The sequence below is a fragment of the Vulpes lagopus genome, chromosome 11 (assembly GCF_018345385.1).
Source record: "Vulpes lagopus strain Blue_001 chromosome 11, ASM1834538v1, whole genome shotgun sequence".
NCBI classification, from domain to species: Eukaryota; Metazoa; Chordata; class Mammalia; order Carnivora; family Canidae; genus Vulpes; species Vulpes lagopus.
The window spans coordinates 56,471,219-56,493,366 of NC_054834.1; the positions used below are offsets into that span (position 1 = coordinate 56,471,219).

General features: G+C 39.6%; 1 protein-coding gene across 1 annotated transcript in view; it reads right to left on the reverse strand.

Moving 5' to 3' along the window:
* TRIM44 (tripartite motif containing 44) overlaps positions 1 to 22,148 on the reverse strand; it is a 110,754-nt gene that overhangs the window by 62,233 nt on the left and 26,373 nt on the right. Inside the window, exon 3 of the mRNA XM_041774073.1 lies at positions 3,295 to 3,534. Within this exon, the coding sequence (XP_041630007.1) occupies positions 3,295 to 3,534 (240 nt within the window). The remainder of the gene's footprint in view (positions 1 to 3,294; positions 3,535 to 22,148) is intronic.

Below are 22,148 nucleotides of genomic sequence, written 5' to 3' on the forward strand. Positions count from 1 at the left end.
TATGCCCCCTTCAGATGACAAACTCCAATGCTACAGTCTCCACAGCGCTGGCTGGGGAGGAGAAGGAGCCCCAGCTCATTACTACAGAGTAAGAGTGGAAGATAGGGTTCTACCCACTGATCCAGTTGGGGAGGTATATTGCCTGGTTAATGTAGGGGTGGGAGGGAGGAGTTAGAGCTCCATCTACAGTCTCCATAGGGGAGGGATACCATTTCCTTCCTGATCATACAGGGCAGGGGTAAAAGTAAGAGTTCCACCTATAGGCTCTAAGGGAGACAGGCACCAGTGACTACTGAGAGGAACAGGGGTGATGCCTAAAGGCTCCAGGGGAAAGGAATGATAACTCATTACTGAAGGAGAGGAATAAAAAATAGGTCTCCAACACACCTACTCCACTACTGCAGGGCCAAGTGGAGTTGGGAAGGGGTACAGCTTTATTCATGGTGTATGTCTCCAGAATTGGCAGGAATGGTCAAAAGTTTTCTCTATAGCTGAACTGCCCTTTTCCTAGTGCTTTGGCTATAGACAGCAGGCTTTTCTTGGAGATTTTCTTTCTGTTTTGTTCATTATGGCTTCTAGTTTGCATGGCACCCAGGCCAGGATATACAGGAAGCAAGAAAAATCCCAGGGAATTTACTGCTATGTAGTTCCTCAAATCTCAAGATCCCTGGTCAGAACCATCTTTTCTCACTTTAGAGAGTCTTCTGGTAGGTCATTTAAATATTTTGTCCAGTGGCACCTGAGTGGCTCAATTGGTTAAGCATATGACTTCGGCTCAGGTAATAATCTCAGGGTTCTGGGATCTAACCCTAAGTCAGGCTCCTAAGGTTAGCAGGGAGTCTGTTTCTTCCTCTCCCTCTTCCCCTTCTCCAGCTCATGTTCTTTCTCTTTCTCGCTCTCTCTCAAATAAATGAATAAAAAAATAAATATTCATCCAGGAATTTTTGCTGTGATTAGTGGAAGTAATAAAGTCAAATATGTTTACTCCATCTTGTTCATAACCAGAAGCTGCAATCTGATTTTAAATGCATCAAAAAATAAGATGCATTGAAGAGTAGAAGGCTGGAAAGATGGCTATGTATAAATCATGATTCAAGTATATTAAAATGTTAATGGTAGAATGTAGGTGGAAGTATATGGGTGTAATCTGTAAAATCTTTTCAACTTTGCTATATGTTTGAAAATTTTCATAATAAAATGTTGGGGGGAAGAATCTTTTGGCCAAATCTGAAATGCAAATGATTAAAAAAAAAAGCCGCAACATGCAAAAGGAAGAAAAGAATTCCTCTGCTGAGTGAAAGAGAGGTACTGGAGATTTGCTCTGATCAATAAGTTACCAGATTAACTGGAACAAGAGGCTATTAGATGAGAACAGCTCTTTGTAAAAGCTCTAGCCAGCTGAATGCTACTTTTTGTTTTTGATAGCTTATTTTGTCCACAGCCTGGTCCTTAGGCCTTGTCAGTTTTGCATCTCTCAGAGTAATTCCATCAGAGTTAACAAGCATAGTGCAGTTGAGCAGCTGAACTGCTTGAAGGACAGTTAATATTGGGGAGGGACTACATTCATTACTTGAAATGAAAATAAAAGAGGGGGGAATAATTCTCAAAATTAAATCTTTATTTTTGAAAAAAACAATCTAATTAATACAGAATAAATGTGGGAGTTCGATTTTGGGGAGGGGGGGATGTGGGACACAGTTATGCCATTGATCCCCTGAGTTAACTCTAGTTGAGTTGTTTAAGATACAAAGTGACCATCTTCATACTAAAAAAGGTCTCAGAAATGCAAAGGTGTCCAGGGCACGGATTCTCTTCATTTTTCCCACATATACAAGTGGGATACTTGGCATATGGCACATAGTAAAGAAAACACATTGGCAATGGGATAGGATGGACTTCACTGTGAATCCTGGCTCCATTTTCTACTAACTAAATGACACTGGCTCCAAGTCTCTGCAGTTCTCTGCCTCTCAATATCCCATCTGTAAGAAGATAATGAATGCTGATAGAAGGGTTAAATGAAATGATGAATATAAAGTGCTCTCTTGCCTATCTAGAAACTTACTTATGCACATACTGTCTTAGTTTTAGGGAGGATAAATGAAAAAAAAAAAAAGAACAAGATCTATTCCATTCTTTTCACACACTGATGAAAATTAATCAAGAACCTTGGATGAGTGAAGCAGGTAACTGTCCAATGGTCTCTGACATTTTCTGTCAGGGTGACTCAGACAATATCTGCCTCCTAGATGATACCCTAGCTCTTCTGCTGGCTCATTTATTCTGGGGCTAGGCTCTCCTGGGCCAAGGCAAGACTGCTAGCTAAGCGGTAAGCTCAGCAAATCAGTAGCAGTCCTGAAGAGTCCACAGGACTCCCCTACGTTTACTTCTAGAAGGGTCTACATCCTTTTGGCATATGCTTGACCAGATTTTTCAACATAATGCTGTGAGACCTTATGAACAAAAGCTTCTCTCCGGTGCCTGAAATGTAAGTTCTATGATACTTTTTTAGGTGGCTGTCTTAAATTTTATTTAAAAATTATATTCTAAACGCCTGAGTATGTTGTTTGGTAAAATGTTTAAGACCGTTTTTACCTGTTACGAAATAACAATGAATACAGAGACTCATATTTGTAGTGATTCAATATTCACCTTGTGTTTCATTCACACCTTTTTTGATCTTCCCAGTGCCACATGCCTCTTTTAATCTAACAGTTATGCCCCCAATTTATGCAGTTGGCTCCATTTAAAAACCAAGCTGAGGCACCTTTCCACTACTCACAGAATCAGTCCAAAATCTTTCATTCTAGACTGCTTTATGCTCTACTTCCTGACATTCTCATTCACCCTATTTTCATCTCTATGATGACTTTATTTATAGGCTCATTTCACAACTTGGAATCCATCAATTGCCTTCTCCTCTGGCTCTGAATTTCTGGCTTACTATCTATCTATCTATCTATCTATCTATCTATCTATCTATCTATCTATCATCTATCTATCATCTATCTATTTAGGCTTACCTCTTTAAATGTGATTAGTATTTGCCCTATTGAATACACTCCCTTAAGTCATGGTAGACAAATATTTTGCCAGACCCAGTTGCTGGGTGAGGCCCTAGCAGCCAATACTTCCACACTGGTCTATGTACCATCTAAACACTTATACCCTATCTAAGCTTTCAATTCACTCATGTTGAGGGATCACAAAAGAGGATTTCCAGAGCTAACAAACACAGCAGTAGGTTTCCTCCTATTTCTCCTGCTACTAATAATTGTAGATGTTCTCCTTTACCTCTGCCTTTGGCTCAGCTGATTCATTAGAGGTATCAAGTTGTTCCTTGGCTTGGGCCATCTGAGTCATCAACCTGTCCATGTGGGACTGGATGTCTGCCAGTATCTCAGTCACATGAGCGGTGGCCATTGCTTCCTGGATGTCCACTAGATGAAGGGCCTTTTGCTCCTCATCAGCAATCACTTTCTGAACTTTCTTAAATTCCTGCTGTATAAACACCTTCATCTGGTCCCGGGTTACCTGCAGAACACAGACAAGTAAGAATAAAAAGTTGGACATACAAAGAAATAGAAGGGTAGAGCTGCTACTGTAAGTGCTAGGAAGCCCTGGCCAAAACATAAGCCAACTATGGTTCCTACATGGTCCTGAAGTTTGGGGAATATCCTCTAAACAATGTTCCCCTAAGATTTTTTATGAATTTCTTGGTAATCCTTTTTCCCTTTTCTAGTCTTTAGGAAGTAATCCCTTATCTTTCCCTTTGTGTTCTTCCTTTTATTCATTTTTACACTGGTAATACATGATTGGTTTTTAACATAGGTAAGTGTAAATTGTGAAAAATGAAATTACTCTTCTCTCTCCATCCGGATATCATTTTTTCTCTTTGGAGAGTAATTACTATTAACAATTTGATGTATATCCTTCCAACCATTTTTCTATATAGTTCTACACTATATATATACACATATAGACGAATTATGTTGTTTTTATATAAATGGGTCACAATGAACATTAGGTTTTGGGTCTTGCTTTTCCACTTAAAATATGTTAGGACATACAGATCAACTTCATTCATTATATTATTTTCAATGTCTATATGATGTGGATATAACACAAATATGAATATTCATATATATAAATAAAAAGATAAACATACCTATTAAATATTTCCCTTCTTAATGGAAATACAGGATATTTCCAAATTTTTGCTATTACAAACACCACAGTAATGAACATCCTTGGATATCTCTTAATATTTGTGTATGAGTATTTTTAGAGACTTCTGGAGTCACTGAGTCAATTTATATATACTCTAAAAATATTGACTGATACAGCCAAACTGCCATCTGAAAAAGATATACCATTTACATTCCCACAATGTGTGAAAGTAGGAATTTCTTTATACCTTCACCAATATTAGATCATATTAGATCATGTAATGCCTTAAAATGTTTATTCTATGAATAAAAATATATTATTCATTTATTTTGTAGAAACCACTGAGCAGATCAAATAAAATATGGCTGCAGGCTGTATTTGGCTGGGACGTAAGGTAAACAAAGTGAGAAACTACCAAAATAAGAACTTCTAAACTCTGTATCTTACACTTACTGATGTTTCCTCACAACGATGTGTATTTTAGGAGTATTTTCAAACAACTCTGCACGGTGAATAATTATGGTAGGGAATTGGGAAAAGTTAGAGCAATGGACAGAAGGAGAAAGGCCAAGAGAATTTTAGAGTGGAAAGAGAAAGTAGCTGTCACCTAGGTAAGTCTCTTTTTTTTCCAGGTAAGGGAACAGTCGCAGGTGCAGGGTATCTGTAGAAGACGCAAGGGACACCAATCTTCCTGGCTCCCCGTCTGGTGCTTTGGATTAACTCTAACAGTCTGTAGCAAGGAAAGCCAAATTGGAAAAACCTAAAAAGAAGACTGAGGAAGAGAAAGTCTAAAGAAGAGGGGAAGATGGGGCCATTTTTAATTAGCCTCTTAAAAATTCAAAGACGCTTGATACCTTAAGCAGCTTTTGTAACACTGCCATAAGAACGTCCATGCAAAATAAGACCTGTAGGAACCGTCTCTGTTCACACATCAAGTGACTAAGCGACATAAGCCCTCAGGAATTCATTAGACTCTCTGCAGGTATTCTCCTTGGTGCTAAAGAAAAGGGGAGGGGGAGTGTTAAATGTTATTAATGTCCCTGCAAATTCTGTATCAGATTAAGAACTGTGATTTGTGTTTATTTATGTAATTCCTCTTTATTTTTAGTGTGTTTATTTCAAGGCTGTTATGCTTTATGATGACCTTTTATGAATGGATCTCAAACACTGAAATAAATTAGGTCTTACAAGACCTAAGACCTTCTCTTAGAGACTAAACTTAGGAAGTTTTAGTTAAGAGATGAACTTTTCTGAATGCCTAAGAAACGTTTTAAACAGTTGCAAGTGACTAAAAATGGAGAACACAATAAAAACTGACTTGCAACCTGTTTTACTAACCTTCACATACCCATGTGGTTCAAGTCAGAAGTTGATATCAGTCAGGAAAGCGTGGCCAGACTACAGCAGGTGACTAAATCATGGGTTAAAAAAAAAAAAATCAAATTCTCTATTTCCCATTGTTTTACATAGGTTTCTCAACCTTTATTTTATTTTAGATCACATCACAAATAAGAACTGAAGGCAGAATAAACAAGTTCATAAAACTTTTATCCTTTTTACCCCTGTTCTCTACTAATCAGCACACAGGTATTCTCCAACCTAGTTCAAAATGGTAAGAACAAATTTCTGGGTCATAGCATCCATTAAATTCAGAGGCCAAAGGAGGGACTCCCCGGGGGACCTGGCATGTGGTAGGCTGAGTACTTTGGAGAAAGAACTCCTACCAATGGCAGGCAGGAATGAAACAGCTTTCAAGTTTCCTTTTCAAGTGTCATTTCACCTCCTTGCCATCAAAACCCCATTCTGCTTTAAACTTGTTCTCCAAGAGCACCAGACCCTCTCTGTCCGCACCTGCTACCTGAGAGCCACTGATATAATTTCTGTGTAGGTTTCTTAGAATTTCTTCAGCCTCTATCCTAGAGCTCCCCAAAAGTGAAAGTGACAGTCTCATACTCCTGACTATATTACAGTGTTAGTAAAAAGAAAATTTTACCTATGCAGAGAAGAGAAGGCTGGGTGTTATCACAGAACAATAAAACTAGCAATATAAAAGGTTCCTTTCTTATAGGATCTACTAGTAATTGGTAAGTTTTTTTAGAGCCACAGAACTTCCCTTAACCCACACAAAATCTTTAATTTTTTTAAAAATTTTTATTTATTTATGATAGAGAGAGAGAGAGAGAGAGAGAGAGAGAGAGAGAGAGGCAGAGACACAGGCAGAGGGAGAAAAGCAGGCTCCATGCACCGGGAGCCCGATGTGGGACTCGAACCCAGGTCTCCAGGATCACGCCTCGGGCCAAAGGCAGGCGCTAAACCGCTGCGCCACCCAGGGATCCCTACACAAAATCTTAATGTAGAACCATAAAGCAAAACAGAACTGAAAGTAGAACTACTCTGGTTAAAAGAAAAATCTCCCCCTCCTCCTTGAAGTAATTCGTAGGGCACTGGTAGTGGTCTTCAGCTAAATCTCCCGAGATACCTGGGTCGTCTACACAAATGAAACCATAATAGGAGTATCTTCCCTTTGGTCAACTGGCCCCTAAATTGTTAAAACTTTAAAGTCCTAGATTATAAACTAGTTGATATGTCTTTGTTATAGTTGCATGAGGGTGAAGAGCTACATTATTACTTAAAGCATTGTAATTTGAGCATTGAAAAATTTGGTGGCTTACTTGTGAACAGTCATAACTAACTAGTGAAGATCTGATTGTTCTCATGAGAGCTGAGTCCAACCTCCTCATTTTATAGGCAACACACACACACACACACACACACACACACACACACACACACACACAGATGCAGTAATAATCAAGTTTCAAAATCAGCTTTCCTTTTGTCCAGTCCAGTATACTTTGTGCTACAACATATTGCCTGTTAGGATCCCTTTCTGCCTCCTTCAGGTTCTTCAAACTTCTTAATTGAGATGTTTCCTTGGTTAACAGGCAGCTCTGTTATTATCCCTACTGAGATATTATTCTCCCCAAGTGAATCTTGGGATAAAGGATGCACATCTGAAGAGTTAAGTTTCATCCCATGCTATTTTATATATGCTCTTGTAGTTAATATTTTCAAGCCAGGCTGGACTCAGGAGGCAAACAGACTGGCACTTTACACATAATTAAACACATAAAACCTTGAATTAAGAGCTTATACTTAAAAACACCACCATTCAGTGTGCTTGACATGGGTTGCAAGCCATTAGCTCCTAGCTAACTGGCTTGTAGGAAACCAAGGTTTTATTTAGTTTTCTATTATAGGTAGAGTATTAAAAAAATACTAGCTAGAAAGCATCATAGGTTAAGAAAGATTTGTTCCAGAAAAGTGTTGCTGACATGAACTGAGAAAGATGGAACAGGTCACAAGCAGGAAGCTACACAAAAGAAAAGCTCTGAGTCTACACTGACAGAAGAGTTCAGAAATAGTTGTTCTACTAGCCAAATTTCCTGCAAGTAAGTTTAAAGGAGCCTACTCCAAAAATGACCTTAAAAAGTGTGAACTGAGTGAAATAGTTTGTGAAGACTGCTAAATACCTCCCCAAAAGGTCAAGAAGTCCACTTTTACTCCCTCTTTCCTCTTCTGAATGGCCACTCTTCTAAAATAGACAAATAAAAAAAGAAATGGAATTTTTTCAGATGCTACAAGCTGTCTTCACTCCCACCAGCACAGTGCCTTCTCAGCATGCCAGTGTCCATGGAAACTTTCAGGTGGGGAATCTCAAAGTTGAGGCTTCTGTATAGCCTCTAGTATTTATTCTGGCATTTTGCTCCAAGACAGTGCTTTCCAAATCTCTATTAGGCTCCAGTGAGGGCAAGTGAGGGAAGAGCTTCTTTAACAACCAGGACAAAGTCCTCTTTCAGTATTTTTTGTATATGAGAATAGCCAATATTTGTGAATAAAACCAATGCTCATTCCTAAGGCTTGGGAAATTATACAGCAGCCTAGAAACACAGCAGACATGAACTATGAAGTACATTCTATTACTAATATTCTGAGTGCGGTCAAATATTTTCTTGACAACCTGGTTAGAAGCCTCAATTGCTTGGATTTTACAATGGAGGTGTTGAGAAGAGTAGAGGTTATTAAAGTGAGCAGTTAATCTCTTCCTTAAATCATTTTTCTCATTTTCATCAGAAAACAGACAAAAGCAGTCACATGTATCCTCTTTACCTCCTTTCATTACCCTACTGTGTAAATACAGCACCAGGAGGTTTCTACCTCTGTATCCAGTCAAAGAAGTAATAATGATATTTACTGTTGCTGCTATAAATATTTCTATTATAAAAAAGACTGTAAGAAACACACCAAAATGTTGGAGAGTGGTTACCTCTGAGCGATGGGATTAAGAGTATTTTTCTTTGTTCCACTTTCAGTCCACTAGAATAATGTGTAACACTTATTTTTTATTGAATGGTAATTTTTAAAAAGAAATGAAACTCAAAGAGAAAGTTAAATCCTCAGTAAGATATTAGCTAATCAAATCCAACAATGTATATAAAAAATTATACACCACGACCAAGCAGGATTTATCCCACGTATGCAAGGCTGGTTCAACATTTGAAAATCAGTTCATATAACCTATCACGTCAACAGGCTAAAGAAGAAAAATCACATTATCATATTAATAAATGCAGAAGAATCACTTGATAAAGTCTAAGATCCATTTATGATAAAAAGTCTCAACAAACTAGGAATAGAGGAAAACTTTCTTAACTTCATAAAAAAATCTACAATCTACAGCTAATATCACACTTAATAATGAGAAACTATAGGGTTGCCTGGCCAGCCTAATCCTAGGTAGAACATGTGACTTCTGATCTTGGAATTGTGAGTTTGAGCCCCACATTGGATGCAGAGATTGTTTAAAAATAAAATATTTTTTAAAAATAATAATGGAAAATCTAGTTTTCCTGCTAATATCAGGAACAAGGCAAGGATGTCTCTCCTCTTACAACTCTTTTTCAACATCATACTGGATGTCCTTGCTAGTAAAATAAAACAAGGAAATAAAATGTTTACAGACTGGGAAGGTAGAAATAAAGCTGTCTTTGTTCACGAGTAACATGGTTGTCTGTGTAGAAAATCTGGAGGAATTGACAAAAAAACTCCTGGAAGTAATAAGCAATTATAGCAAGGTTGCCAGACAGCATTAATATACCAAAGTCAATTCCTTTCCTATATACCAGCAATGAACAAGTAGAATTTAAATATAAAAACACAATAACATTTACATTATCATCCCCAAAATGATATACTTAGATATAAACTTAAGAAAATATGAATAAGTAAAACTACAAAATTCAAAGAAGAACTAAATAAATATAAAGATATTCCATGTTCATGGATAGGAATGCTAAATACTGTCAAATGTCAGTTCTCCCAACTTGATCCATAGGTAGAATACAACTCCCAATAAAAATCCCAGCAAGTTATTTTGTGGATATTGATAAAATGCTTCAAAGTTTACATGGAGAGGCAAAAAAAAAAAAAAAAAACCAACAACAACAAAAAAACAACAACAACAACAACAAAAAAAAACCCACACACCAACAAACCAGAGTAGTCAACATAATATTGAAGGAGAAGAACAACGTTGGAAGATGCTACCTGACTTCAATATTTACTATAAAGCTAGAGTAATCAAGACACTATGGAACTGATAAAAGAACAAACAAATATATCAATGGAACAGAATAGAGAGCCTAGAAATAGACCCATATAAATAGAGCCAACTGATCTTGAACAAAGAGCACGGGGAATGTAATGGAAAAAGAGTTATTTTAACAAATAGTGCTAAAACAACTGCACATCCAAGTGCAAAAATACTTAATCTAGCCACAGACCTTTCATCTTTCACCAAAATTAACTCAAAATGGATCACAGACTTAAATGTAAAATACAAAACGATAAAATTCCTAAAAAATAATACAGGAGAAAATGTAGATGACCTTGGGTATGGTGATGACTATTTAAATATAATTCCAGGGACACCTGGGTGGCTCAGCGGATGAGCATCTGCCTTCAGCTCAAGGAGTGGTCCTGGAGTCCCGGGATCGAGTCCCACATTGGGCTCTCCTTGAGGAGCCCGCTTCTCCTCTGCCTATGTCTCTGCCTCTCTCTGTCTCTCATGTATAAATAAATAAAATCTTTAAAAATAAATGAATGAATGAATGAATAAAATTCCAAAGGCACTATCCATGAAAGAAATACTTGATAAGAAAGAAATAGCTAAGCACTTTCACTAAAATTAAAAACCTCTGTGAAAGACATTGTTAAAACAACGAGAAGAGGAGTGCCTGGGTGGCTTAGTCAGCTAAGTGTCTGCCTTTGGCTGTGGTTATGACCCTAGTGTCCTGGGATCAAGCCCCATGTCAAGCCCCCTGCTCAGCAGGGAGCCTGCTTCTCCTCTCCACCCTGCTTGTGCTCCCTGCTGCTATCTCTGTCTCTCTTTCTCAAATAAATGAATAAACAGATTAATAAAAATCGTAAAAAAAAAGAAAAGATAAGCTATAGACGTAGCCACAGATATATCTGCAAAATATATATCTGATAAAGCACTATTAACAAAATAACTCCAAAAATACAATAATAAAACAAAGACTCAAATTTAAAAAATGGGCCAATAACCTGAATAGATGTCTCACCAAAGAAGATATACAGACAGCAAGTAAGCATAGGAAGGATGCTCAACATCATGTGTCATTAGGGGAATGCAAATTAAATCAATGAAGTACTATTATACAGTTAACTAGAATGGCCAAAATCCAAACACTGACAACACCAAATGCTGATAAGGATGTAGAGCATGAAAAATTCTCATTCACTGCTGGTAAGAATGTACGTTTAGAAGATAGTTAGACAGTTTCTTACAAAACTAAACATATTTTTACCATATGATTCAATAATTATGCTCCTTGGTATTTACCAAAAGGAGCTGAAAACTGGTGTCCACACAAAAACCTGCACATGGGTATTACAGCAGCTTTGCTCATAACTGCCAAAACCTAGAAGTGACCAAGATGTCTTTAAGTAGGTGAACAGATGGGGATCCCTGGGTGGCGCAGGATCCCTGGGTGGCGCAGCGGTTTGGCGCCGGCCTTTGGCCCAGGGCGCGATCCTGGAGACCCGGGATCGAATCCCACATCGGGCTCCCGGTGCATAGAGCCTGCTTCTCCCTCTGCCTGTGTCTCTGCCTCTCTCTCTCTCTCTCTGTGACTATCATAAATAAATAAAGATTAAAAAAAAAAAAAAAGTAGGTGAACAGATGAATAAACTGTGATACTTTTACACAATGAAATATTATTCAACACTAAAAAGAAATGAGCTACCAGGCCATAAAAAGACATGGAGGAACCTTAAATACATCTTACTAAATTAAAGAATTTAATATGAAAAGCCTACACACTGTATGATTCCAACTATATGATATTCTGTAAAGACTATGGAGACAGCAAGAAGATCAGTGGATGTCAAAAAGTCTGGGAGGAAGGAAAGATGAATATGTGAACACTGGATTTCTTAGGGCAGTGAAAATACTCTGTATACTACTTATACTAGTAGATAACATACAGTTGCCCAAACCCACAGAATATACATATATAACACCAAAAGTGAATTCTAATGTAAACTATGGACTTTGACTGATAATGATGAGTCAATACAGGTTCACTGATTGTAAAAAAATTTATCTACCACTCTGGTGTGGCATGTTGATAGTGTGTGGAGGCAGGAGGTATGGGAACTTTTTTTTTTTTCTCGATTTTGAAACTAAAGCTGCTCTAAAAAAAATATCTATTAAAAAATGTTAATAGGGATGCCTGAGTGGCTCAGTCAGTTAAGTCTCTGCCTTTGGCTCAGGTCATGATCCCAGGGTCTTGAGACTGAGCCCCACATCGGGCTCCCTACTTGGGCTTCTATGGGGAGGCTGCTTCTCCCTCTCCTTCTGCCTGCTGCCTGCCCCCCCCTTGCTTGTGCTTTCTCTATCAAATAAATAATTTTTTTTAATGTTAATACAATTAAAACAGAAAACGAAATAGCCGCTGAAGTGGAGCCTAGAGAAGGTAATGGGGTGGAGTAAGCCTTCCTAATCTGATTTCCCTTTTATAATAAATAAAAAAAAATTAAAAACCCAAGAGCCCATTAAAATAAGGGCTTCCCTAATAGCTAAGCACTTAGCACATGCTGCTCCTGTCATTTGAAGGTTTTTCTATGGGAGCTTCAGACATCCTGAGGCTCCGCAGAAGAGCAGATTTTAGTGTCTTGAAAAATTCTTGAAAAGATCTAACTAGCTGATCCAATCAGTGACCAAAGTGTGAAGCAACTTACTTTAGAGAAATATCAGACTCATCAATGAGAAATGGACATCCTTACAATATGTCAGAGGGATATCTGCTTCAGTACCTTATATAACTACAGTAGCACTAAACCTCATGATACAGCTCATATTAAAAAGTGAGAGACGGAGTTAGAAGCAATGCTGGGTGAAAAGAGAGGGCATGCCTAACTTTGGCCTGATTGTCACTGGACTTTCTCTTGTCTCTTGTCTTTTAATCCATAACAAAGACAGGGCCTTATGAATAATGATAATGAAAATATAAAGAGCTACTGTGTGTAGGCAGTGTTCCTGGGGCAATTATGTATGTGTTTTTAATCTAACTCTCAGGTAGGCAATGGTATTTTCATTTTATGTTAGGGAAACTGAAGCCCACAGTGATTACGCAAGGGTAAGTGATGGAGCAAAGATTCACCTCAGGTCAGCCGGGTCCCAGTCAGTACTCTGACAACCACTCCATAGGGCATCCTGCTACTCAAGAGGAAACTGAGGCCCTGAGAACTCTATCAGACCACTGGAAAGCAACTCCACACAGAGGAGAGCACTCAGAATGGGAAGTCAGAGGCCCTGAGTGTTAGTCCTGTCTTTTGGAACCAACCAGCTATTGATTACTTGGGGCAAATCACTGAATCTCTCAGAGCCTGAGGCTGAAGAGCCAGTTTTCCTTTTATCTCTAAAATGATGCAACTGCATAAATTTTGCATTCTTAGAGCAATAATTCACTGATCGGGATTTGTCTCTACTCACAATTGTTGCCAGAACAAGAGGAGCTTTGGGGGGACTAGGTATCTGCCTTAGAAATTCTAAAAGTGACACAAATTAAGTGTAAAGAGAATAAAATAACCTACTTCTTTTGACAATGCTGCCCTATCAAGAAGTTACCCTTTCTCCTACCTTTAACCACTAAGCTTATTTAGAAGGTCACATAAAACCTGGTCTCAGAAATACCAGTAAAGAGTCTACTAGTCACCAACTCTATTTAACCTCAGTACTGACCGGTCTGTAGCCTTTAGCACTACTGATTGATGCCCCTCAGTCTTCAATTTCCTTCCAGGGTTTCTGTGGCCCTGGACTTCTCTGGCTTTCTATCGGCTTTATCCCTGCAATTTTACACACTCCTCTAGGTGACTATGTTTGAAAAAAACTCCTCTAACGAGCATTTTTTCAACCTCAGCATTATTGATACTTGCAGCTGGTAACTTTTTGTGTAGAGGAAATGTCCTATCCCTTGTGAAATATGCAGCAGCACCCCTGGCCTCTACAAGGAACCAGACAATAGCTTCACCCCTCACCTCCAGACATTGTCAAATATCCTGGGGGCCCAAACCACTTTCTCTCCACACCTTCCTCCTTAGTAATTTCATTTCACTTTTGCAATTCAACTCCAGCGGCCACAGAGATGGCTCCTGCACCTGGATTTTCTCTCCAGGTTTCCAGTGTCACAATTCCTTTTGATGTGTGTCTCTGCCTGGATACTTTTCTATTACTTGAACCATTAAGCCTCAAACTGAGAACTCTCCCTCCTCCTCCTCCTCCTCATTGTTAACTTTTCCAAGTGCCCAGATAGTAGGTACTGCTGTAAGCATTTCATGTGTGTTACTTCAATTAATCATCACAATAATACCAAGTGGTGACAATTATTAATTTCTCAATTTTACAAATGAAGAGACTAAGGTTCAGAGGGGGTGAGAAATATGCCCAAATTCATACACAATAAGTGGCAGAGCTAGAGTCTGAACCCTCAGTTTGACTACACAAGCTGCCTTTTAACCTCAATATTATTCTTACATATCTTCCCTTCGGACCTTGTCCTGTTTCTCACCTTCCCTGTTAACACCACTACAGTTTAGGAATCACCCAGGCTCTAAATTCTGGAGCTAAATTTTATTTTCTCCACCAAGAACAGGTCTCTTGACAATACCTGGAAGAGAAATGAAGACACCTTTGCTTGGGCTCGTGTACAAAATGGAGGTCAATACATTCTGACTAACTGTTGGAAGCCATCCCACATTGGCCTCTCCACCACAGTAGCCGAAGTCTGCCCCATATCTATGAAAACCTCCTTCTTTGTATTCCCTTCCACTACTCTCCATTAAATATCTCTATCCAGTCTCTAAACCCAAATGCTCCATTTTAGCTCTACCTGCCCTCCCCCGCACACCTTGGGGCCTTTTAGCCCACCCCCACTCTCACTTGCAACTCTAACTTGCTGAATAAAGTCCTAAGTCCGAAAGAGATTCTGGGTGGTCCTCCCTACGTCCTCCTTAGTCTTTAGATCCTAGCTTTGTTTTATATAGTCTTTGGTTTGGCTTGTACCTTCGACACAAGTAGGAGCCCCATATTTCATTCAGAATACTCCAGCCTTCTTCTATTTCTGCCAGACTGCTTCTTCCTGAGACTCTAAATTTTAGTCCTTGGGCCTAAGTACTCTTGTTCTTCAACAGCTTCATGTATATGAACCTGCAGTATGCTTCTTCTGAATCTTCTCCCATTCGTGGTTTTCCCTCCCCCAAATACAAATAGGAATACATATGTATGTGTACATGCGCGCGCACACACACAGCATTAGTGGCTCAGAACTGTTTCCTAAAGGCTTTGTACTGGAAAGAGCCTAACAAATTATTGAATTGAATCTGCTCATCAGCTATGAAGCACACAGCAACTGTGCACCCCCAGTCATCCGAGAGAGACATGGTCACAGCAGACTGAAGACCAGCCCTTACTGTGAGAAATGGAGATCTGGCCTCTATGGTTGTGGCATCACTGCCACGCATCCCCTCCTCCCACGACTGCCTGTTCCTGCTGTCAGCTGCTATGACTCTATTGCCATGACAACTTGATGTGGAACCCAGTGTCATGGCACTGAACTGGATGCACCAGAGAACAGTTCAACGGGAATGTTAGGCTCACTTTGAATTGATACAATTGCTTGCTCTTTAGATGCTTGTTTCCTTGCCTGACCCTGGGGTGGCAATAAAGAAAGCAATCACAAACTTCTGAGTACCATTCTTCCTGAGCAAACAGAAAAATAATTCTAGGTGACCCCTCTGTAGAAATGTAAAAGTAGAAGGAGGAGTCCCCAGAGACACTCAGGACCAGTAAGAAGAATAAGAGTGAGAACTTCTATTTCACCTTATTTTCTTCCCTTTCTCCCATTTTAACCCGTGCATAAGCTAGAAAGACAGTTTCAGCTCCAGAAATTATCCTGTAAGAAGTAGGAGGTGGGAACTAACACTGAAAGTTTCAGGGGAAACTAAACAGAAATTATACTATTTTTAAGCCTTTTAGACTTGAATATACAAAGCATGCCTATACTATCTACTGGAGATTAAAGCAATTTTAAAACAAGACTCGCCCCTCCACCTCCATTCCACTTCTCTATCAAAACACTTTCCTTGCAAAGCCATAGTTATTTGTATTCTACCAAAACCAAACAACTGCACACTGCCAGGAACACTCAGCAAAGGGCAGGGATGTAGGGCTCAATCTTCTCTGCCACAGCAGGTCCAAATGGTAAACTTTGTGGGGTCTATGGCAGTAGAGAAAGAGGTTTGAGTACTGACTCTGCTAATTCGATGTTTCTGAAGCTCAGAAAGGTGGAAGTTTCATTGTAAAATAGAGGTAATAATGTCATTCTCACCGATATTTTCATGAGGTTTACACAAAATAATACATAAAAAGAACTTAGTATTCTCTGGGCACATAGGAACATCAGCAGAACTATTCTGCTGGTCCAGATAACAGGAACTATGAACATTTATTGTGTGCTTTTCATATGGTACCTGCTGAGCTCTCACAGATAAAGAGCCCCCAATTAGTTTTCTTAGAGAAAGACCCTACAACCTTAGGAGTGCAGATTCTAATTTCCCAGCAAGGACTTTCTCACACATCCTAGGCATGAAGAGTAAGGATGTCAAACAGAGGCTCCTTGCTTCAGTTTTAGTAAATGGCCACAGGCTGTCTAGGAGTAATGTTTGCCTTTTCTAGTTTGATACAATCAGGTACAGTCTAACTTCAGTGATGCTGAGGCAAAGCACAGAGAGTGCAGGAAGGATAGGTCCCATTCTGCCCCGCAGCTCTTGCACAGTCTGGAGGTAGCCAGCTCCTCAACCTCACAACCTGCTTCTATCATATTGTCTCTCTTCTGCAGACCGAAACTCTATTACACTCCTGGAGCAGCTAACAATCTGCTTACCTAAGAACCACAGGGCTTGTTTACTATACTTGCTAAAATACTTTTTGGACCCCCAAAGGCCATGCTACTAAACCATCCTCCATTATTTCTTAGCTCCTCCTCACAAGTTTCCATTCTCAGGGTACTCAGCAATAAAAATGTAGTATGATTAGTCCTAGTTTATGGATGACACTAAAGGCTTAGACAAATCAAGAGGGACAGGTGATGAGTGCCAGAGAACTCAGGTCATCTGACTCTAATATCTGTGCTCTTCCACTTCAGAAGTAAAAGAAAGAATGTCATAATCAATAGTTTTTTTCCCTGAAAGTTTTTTTTTTAATATTTTATTTATTTATTCATGGAAGACACGGAGAGAGAGAGAGGCAGAGACACAGGCAGAGAGAAAAGCAGGCTCCATGCAGGGAACCCGACGTGGGCCCTGATCCCAGGTCTCCAGGATCACATCCTGGGCTGAAGGCGGCACTAAACTGCTGAGCCACCAGGGCTGCCCTTCCCTGAAAGTTTGAACAAATTCTCTATTGGTATACTATTCCCAACCCATCTTCCATAGGTAAAAGTAACTTCCTACAACTACTAACAATTCTATATGGCAATCATAGAAAGGCAATTAGTTGGCATCATTAGCTTTAGACAAGTTATTCTTAAACCCTTTAAATCCTTGCTTTGTCGTCTGTAAAACGGAAATTATGTCTAGCTAATCAGGTTGAATTAGGAGCTATCAAAAGAATCTATTTTGCTGGCCACAAAAGTAAACAGAAGCCATTCAACAAAGGAGAGTCATCAACTAAATCACTGGGTTGAATGGACATTCTTTACACAGCTACAGATGATGGATTTTGACGTTTGGCTAAATGCAGTCAGGAGAGATGGGATTCTCAAAATTTACCTTATATATACACATATGAGCATCTACATATAGATCTGAGGTAGACCGAGAGTTGTGCTCTGTAACTTTGGCCTTAAGTTATCAAGGAAAACATCTTTTTCCTTGAGCAGACCTGAGTCTTACTTCCTAGCTAAATGAGAGGCTGGACTAACAGGAAAAGGGGAAGAATGGAGACAGGAGAGAAGGAGGCCCTTAAATAAAAGTCTGGGTGGTTTTTATCACTATTATCACAGTAAAGTTTTATATCTAGGCACCCAGGCTCCTAAATTAAATGTCAAATACAATCCTGCACTGGCAACATGAAGCGTGGCTGCTTTAGGGAAGTCATGACAGCTCCACTCCCCTCTCCATGTTGGTCATGTAATAAGCCCTTCAAGCTTTGGCAGAGAGTATATTACCAAGTCTCCTGTCAGTGCAGACAGGAGCTGGAGCAGGGGGAGAAGGACATCACAATGTGTTAATTTTATTAAGCCATTTAAAGTCAATCCTTTTGCTTTCTAACAATGCTCTAGCCCACCAGGCAGTTCAGAAACCATGTCTATCCTAGTTTCAAAATGCCTAGAGCTGATTTGTACAGTATTTCAATTAAGAGCTCTGGTGGCCCAATAGAAAGAGAATGGCCAAAGGGTAAAGCTGCAGGAGAAGTAGGAAGGAGAAGTAGGAAGTGAACAAGAATCTCAGTGATGTTTAAAGTGGGGACATATCTCCTAATGTGTCTCTTAAACGTGACACTTAATTTCTTTTGTGACTCTTAATTTATTTTTCTTCTAATTTGGCACCAGGCAATTTTGCTAACTAGAGAGTCTGCTTCCACAACAATAAACATAATTGCTTCTATGCATTGATTTATTGTTTTTATTGGGAATATATGGACACACAGCTGCAAACTCCCAAGGCAGATATAATTTGCCTCAACTTGAATGGGCAATGGAGCTATGCTGAACTAACTCTGGGTGAGGCGAGCCACACAAAGCCCAGAGTCGGCTAGCCAACCAGGCAGCAACACCAAGGGGCTCCAACTCTGGAGATTTAACTCAATTGATCCGCATGCCATTATCACTCAAAAGAAGTGGCAGTGGTCCTTTAAAGTGACACTAATCCTGGGAAATATTAATTGATCAAAGTATAGAACCTAGTTACTTGTAAACACATGGCTTACAGGCCTTTGAGGATCCAAAGGCCTCCTCAACTGTGGGGGTGGGATTGCTGCCCCCACGGACCCATGGCCTTCTGCTCAAAGCAGTGGTGGTGGATCCTAGGACTAGGGGAAAGCTAGCAGCAGCCACCCTGTAGAGGATGCTTAGGAAGCACTTTAAATGGATTATCTCATTTAATCTTCCTAACGACCCTATGAAGTATGTACTATTATCCCCTTTCGCAACTAAAAAAAAAAAAAAAGGGGGAGAAAAATCTGAGAAATGAAGAGATTAAGCACAGGATCTGCCTGAGATCAAACAGCAGTCTACACTGGAGTTAATCTGACCAGATGTAGTCTGATCCAGAACCTGTGCTGTTAATAACTGGCATTATTATGCCTCTCCCTGCCTCTCCCTGCCAGAGGCTAACATCAGGTTTCTGCTCCTCATCCCCCTCTAGAAGAAAGGGGAAAGCCTAGTCACTGATGAATGGAATTGCTGGGTCATATGACAACTCTATGTTTAACCTTTTGAGGAACTTTAAGTGAAGGGCTAACAAAAGTGATTATTTAAAAAAAAAAGATTTTATTTATTTATTCATGAGAGACACAGACAGAGAGGCAAAGATACAAGCAGAGAGAGAAGCAGGCTCCCTGCAGGGAGCCCTATGTGGGACTTGATCCTGGGACTCAGGGGTCATGCCCTAAGCCAAAGGCAGGTGCTCATGCTCAACTGCTGAGCCACCCAGGCATCCCAACAAAAGGGATTCTGATGGAAATTCTCTCACCTCCTCTCCGCAACTTTATTGAGATATAATCCCCATATCATACAATTCACCCATTTAAAATGTACAATTCAGTGGTTTTTAGGAGATTCACAAAGTTGCACAATCAACCCAGGGTCAGTTTGAACATTTTCATCACATCAAAAGAAATTCTGTGACCCTAAGCAGTCACTCCCACCCCATTTCTCCATCTCCCTCAGCCCCAGGGAAAGAGTCTGTCTCCTAGCTCTAGAAATCTGCTCTATTCTGGACATGCCACACAGATGGAATCACTCAGTATTCGGTCTTCTGGGAAGGGCCTCTTTCAGTGAGCATTTCTGAGGGCTTGCCTTATTGCAGTATATATCGACACTGCACTTCCTTCCTGCCACATACTGTCCTGCTGTACAAATACACCAGATTTTTCTTACCCGGTCATCTGCTGGGCTGCTTCCACAGTCTGGGTAGTATGAATAATGCTGCTATGAATACCGGGGTGCAGTCTTTGTGTGGACATATGTTTTCATTTCTCTTGAGTACGTACCCAAGAATGGAATTGCTGGGTTATATGGCAACTCTATGTTTAACCTTCTGAGGAACTGCCACACTGTTTTCCAAAGTGACTATACCACTTCCAATTTTTCCACATCCTCACCAAATGGAAAACTTCTCTTTATTGGGAAAACTGCAGAACTGTAGTTCTAAAAACCATCAATCTGCTCGGACTCTGCTATTACTGCTTGGGTGACCTCGAGCAGGAACGCTTACACTTCTGGCACCTCAGCTTCCTCTACTGGAAAGCGGGGTATTAGAGACAGCCTCAGACTTCCCACTGAGCCCTACACATATTCATTTAGTCTCATCATGTGAGACGCTGATTGGGGGAAGGTGCCATCAAACGGACAGCTTGGGGCTGACTGCATGATTGTGTGTCTGACTTTGCATTAACTCAGTTTCCACTGTATCTGAATCATCTTAGACTGTGATTGGCATGGCATGTCTTGCGAAAACAAACAAACTTCATTGGATGTGCTTATGTTATTAGGAAGAAAATAGAAATGCCATATTGGGTAAAACTTCCATTTGGTAATAACAGCAGACTGGCCTTCAGGATTTTAGTTTTCCAAGTTGCAGTTCAAAGACTGAGGTGGATTCAAATGATAAAAGTGTTTGCAAGGGATGGGTCAGTGAAAAAAGCAAGATACAAACTATGTATGCATGTGTATACACACACAAATACATACAGTTATCTAATTGTAAATATACTTAAACACACATAGAATAATAGAGAGAAAATAGGAATTCTCCATCTGAAAAGTAAAGCACCAGAATATTAACCAGTTTTCTCATAGGTATGTCTTAAAGTGTGATATATTGACCATTTGCATCAGAATCATCCAGGCTATATATTTAAAAAGTAGTCTCAGAACTACCAAATTGACGTTCTGGGTGAGGCTCAAGAATCTGCATTTAAAAACAGAGGTACTTGTGTGGACGGAACTAGAAGGTATTATGCTATGTGAAATAAGGCAGAGAAAGACAATTATATGATTTCACTCATATGTAGAATTTAAGAAACAAAACAGAGGATCATAGGGGAAAGGAGAGAGAAAAATAAAATAAGATAAAATCAGAGGGGGAGACAAACCATAAGAGACTCTTAATCACAGGAAACAGAGTTGCTGGAGGGGTGGGGGTGGGGGGAAAGGGGTAACTGGGTAATGGACATTAAAGAAGGTAACATGATGTAATGAACACTGGGTGTTATATAAAATTGATGAATCACTGAACTCTACCTCTGAAACTAGTAATACACTATATGTTAATAATTGAATTTAAATAAAATTAAATTAAAAGAAAACAGGTACTCAAAGTTTATGAACTGCAGGTAGATTTTTTTTTCATGTATATATATATATAAGTGTTCCTTGGTTGGAAAGTTACTAGGATTATTGACCTATTTCTACACTTTTCATAAGGAAGGACATATATATATATATATATATATATATATATATATATATGTCTGTTTTTCCCACAATTTTCTACAGACAGCATGTATTACTTTTATAATTGGAGGGACGGGGACAAAGGGAAGTTGTTTCATTTTGTTTTGATGAAGGCAGGGGGATGGTGAAGGAGAGCAAAGAGCTTGTTTCTCCTCTTTCTACTGCCCAGTGTCTACAGAGGGTTGAAAAAGGGCCCCACTTGCTCCCCAGTGGATTCCATGCCTCGGAGCCTAGCTCAGGCCTGAAACAGCACAAGTATTTTCCCATTTGGTGTCCTCCATCACTAATGGGAAACTACTGAAGCACCAGCCTCAGTTCTTCATTTAGCCAGTGCTAAATGTTCTGGGCTGTCACAGCTCCTTTGGCATCTCCCCATGTTTTCTGTTGGAAAAGGCCATCCTCCAGTCCTGAACCCTGGGGGTGTGGGCCGCAGTGTCCAGTAAAGGCAGGTAGAAGAATGTGAGGGAAATATAGTCAGTGAAGAGTCATACTCCTAAGGATGACAGCACACATATCTATATTTACTCATCTATGGGTTCCATAATTGTGCATTGGAGAAGAACAAGGAGTATGACAAATGTAAAGTCCTAATCCTGTCACTTACTAGCAAGCTCTTTAATCCCTCTAAGTCTTGGATTGTTCTTCCATAAAACAGTA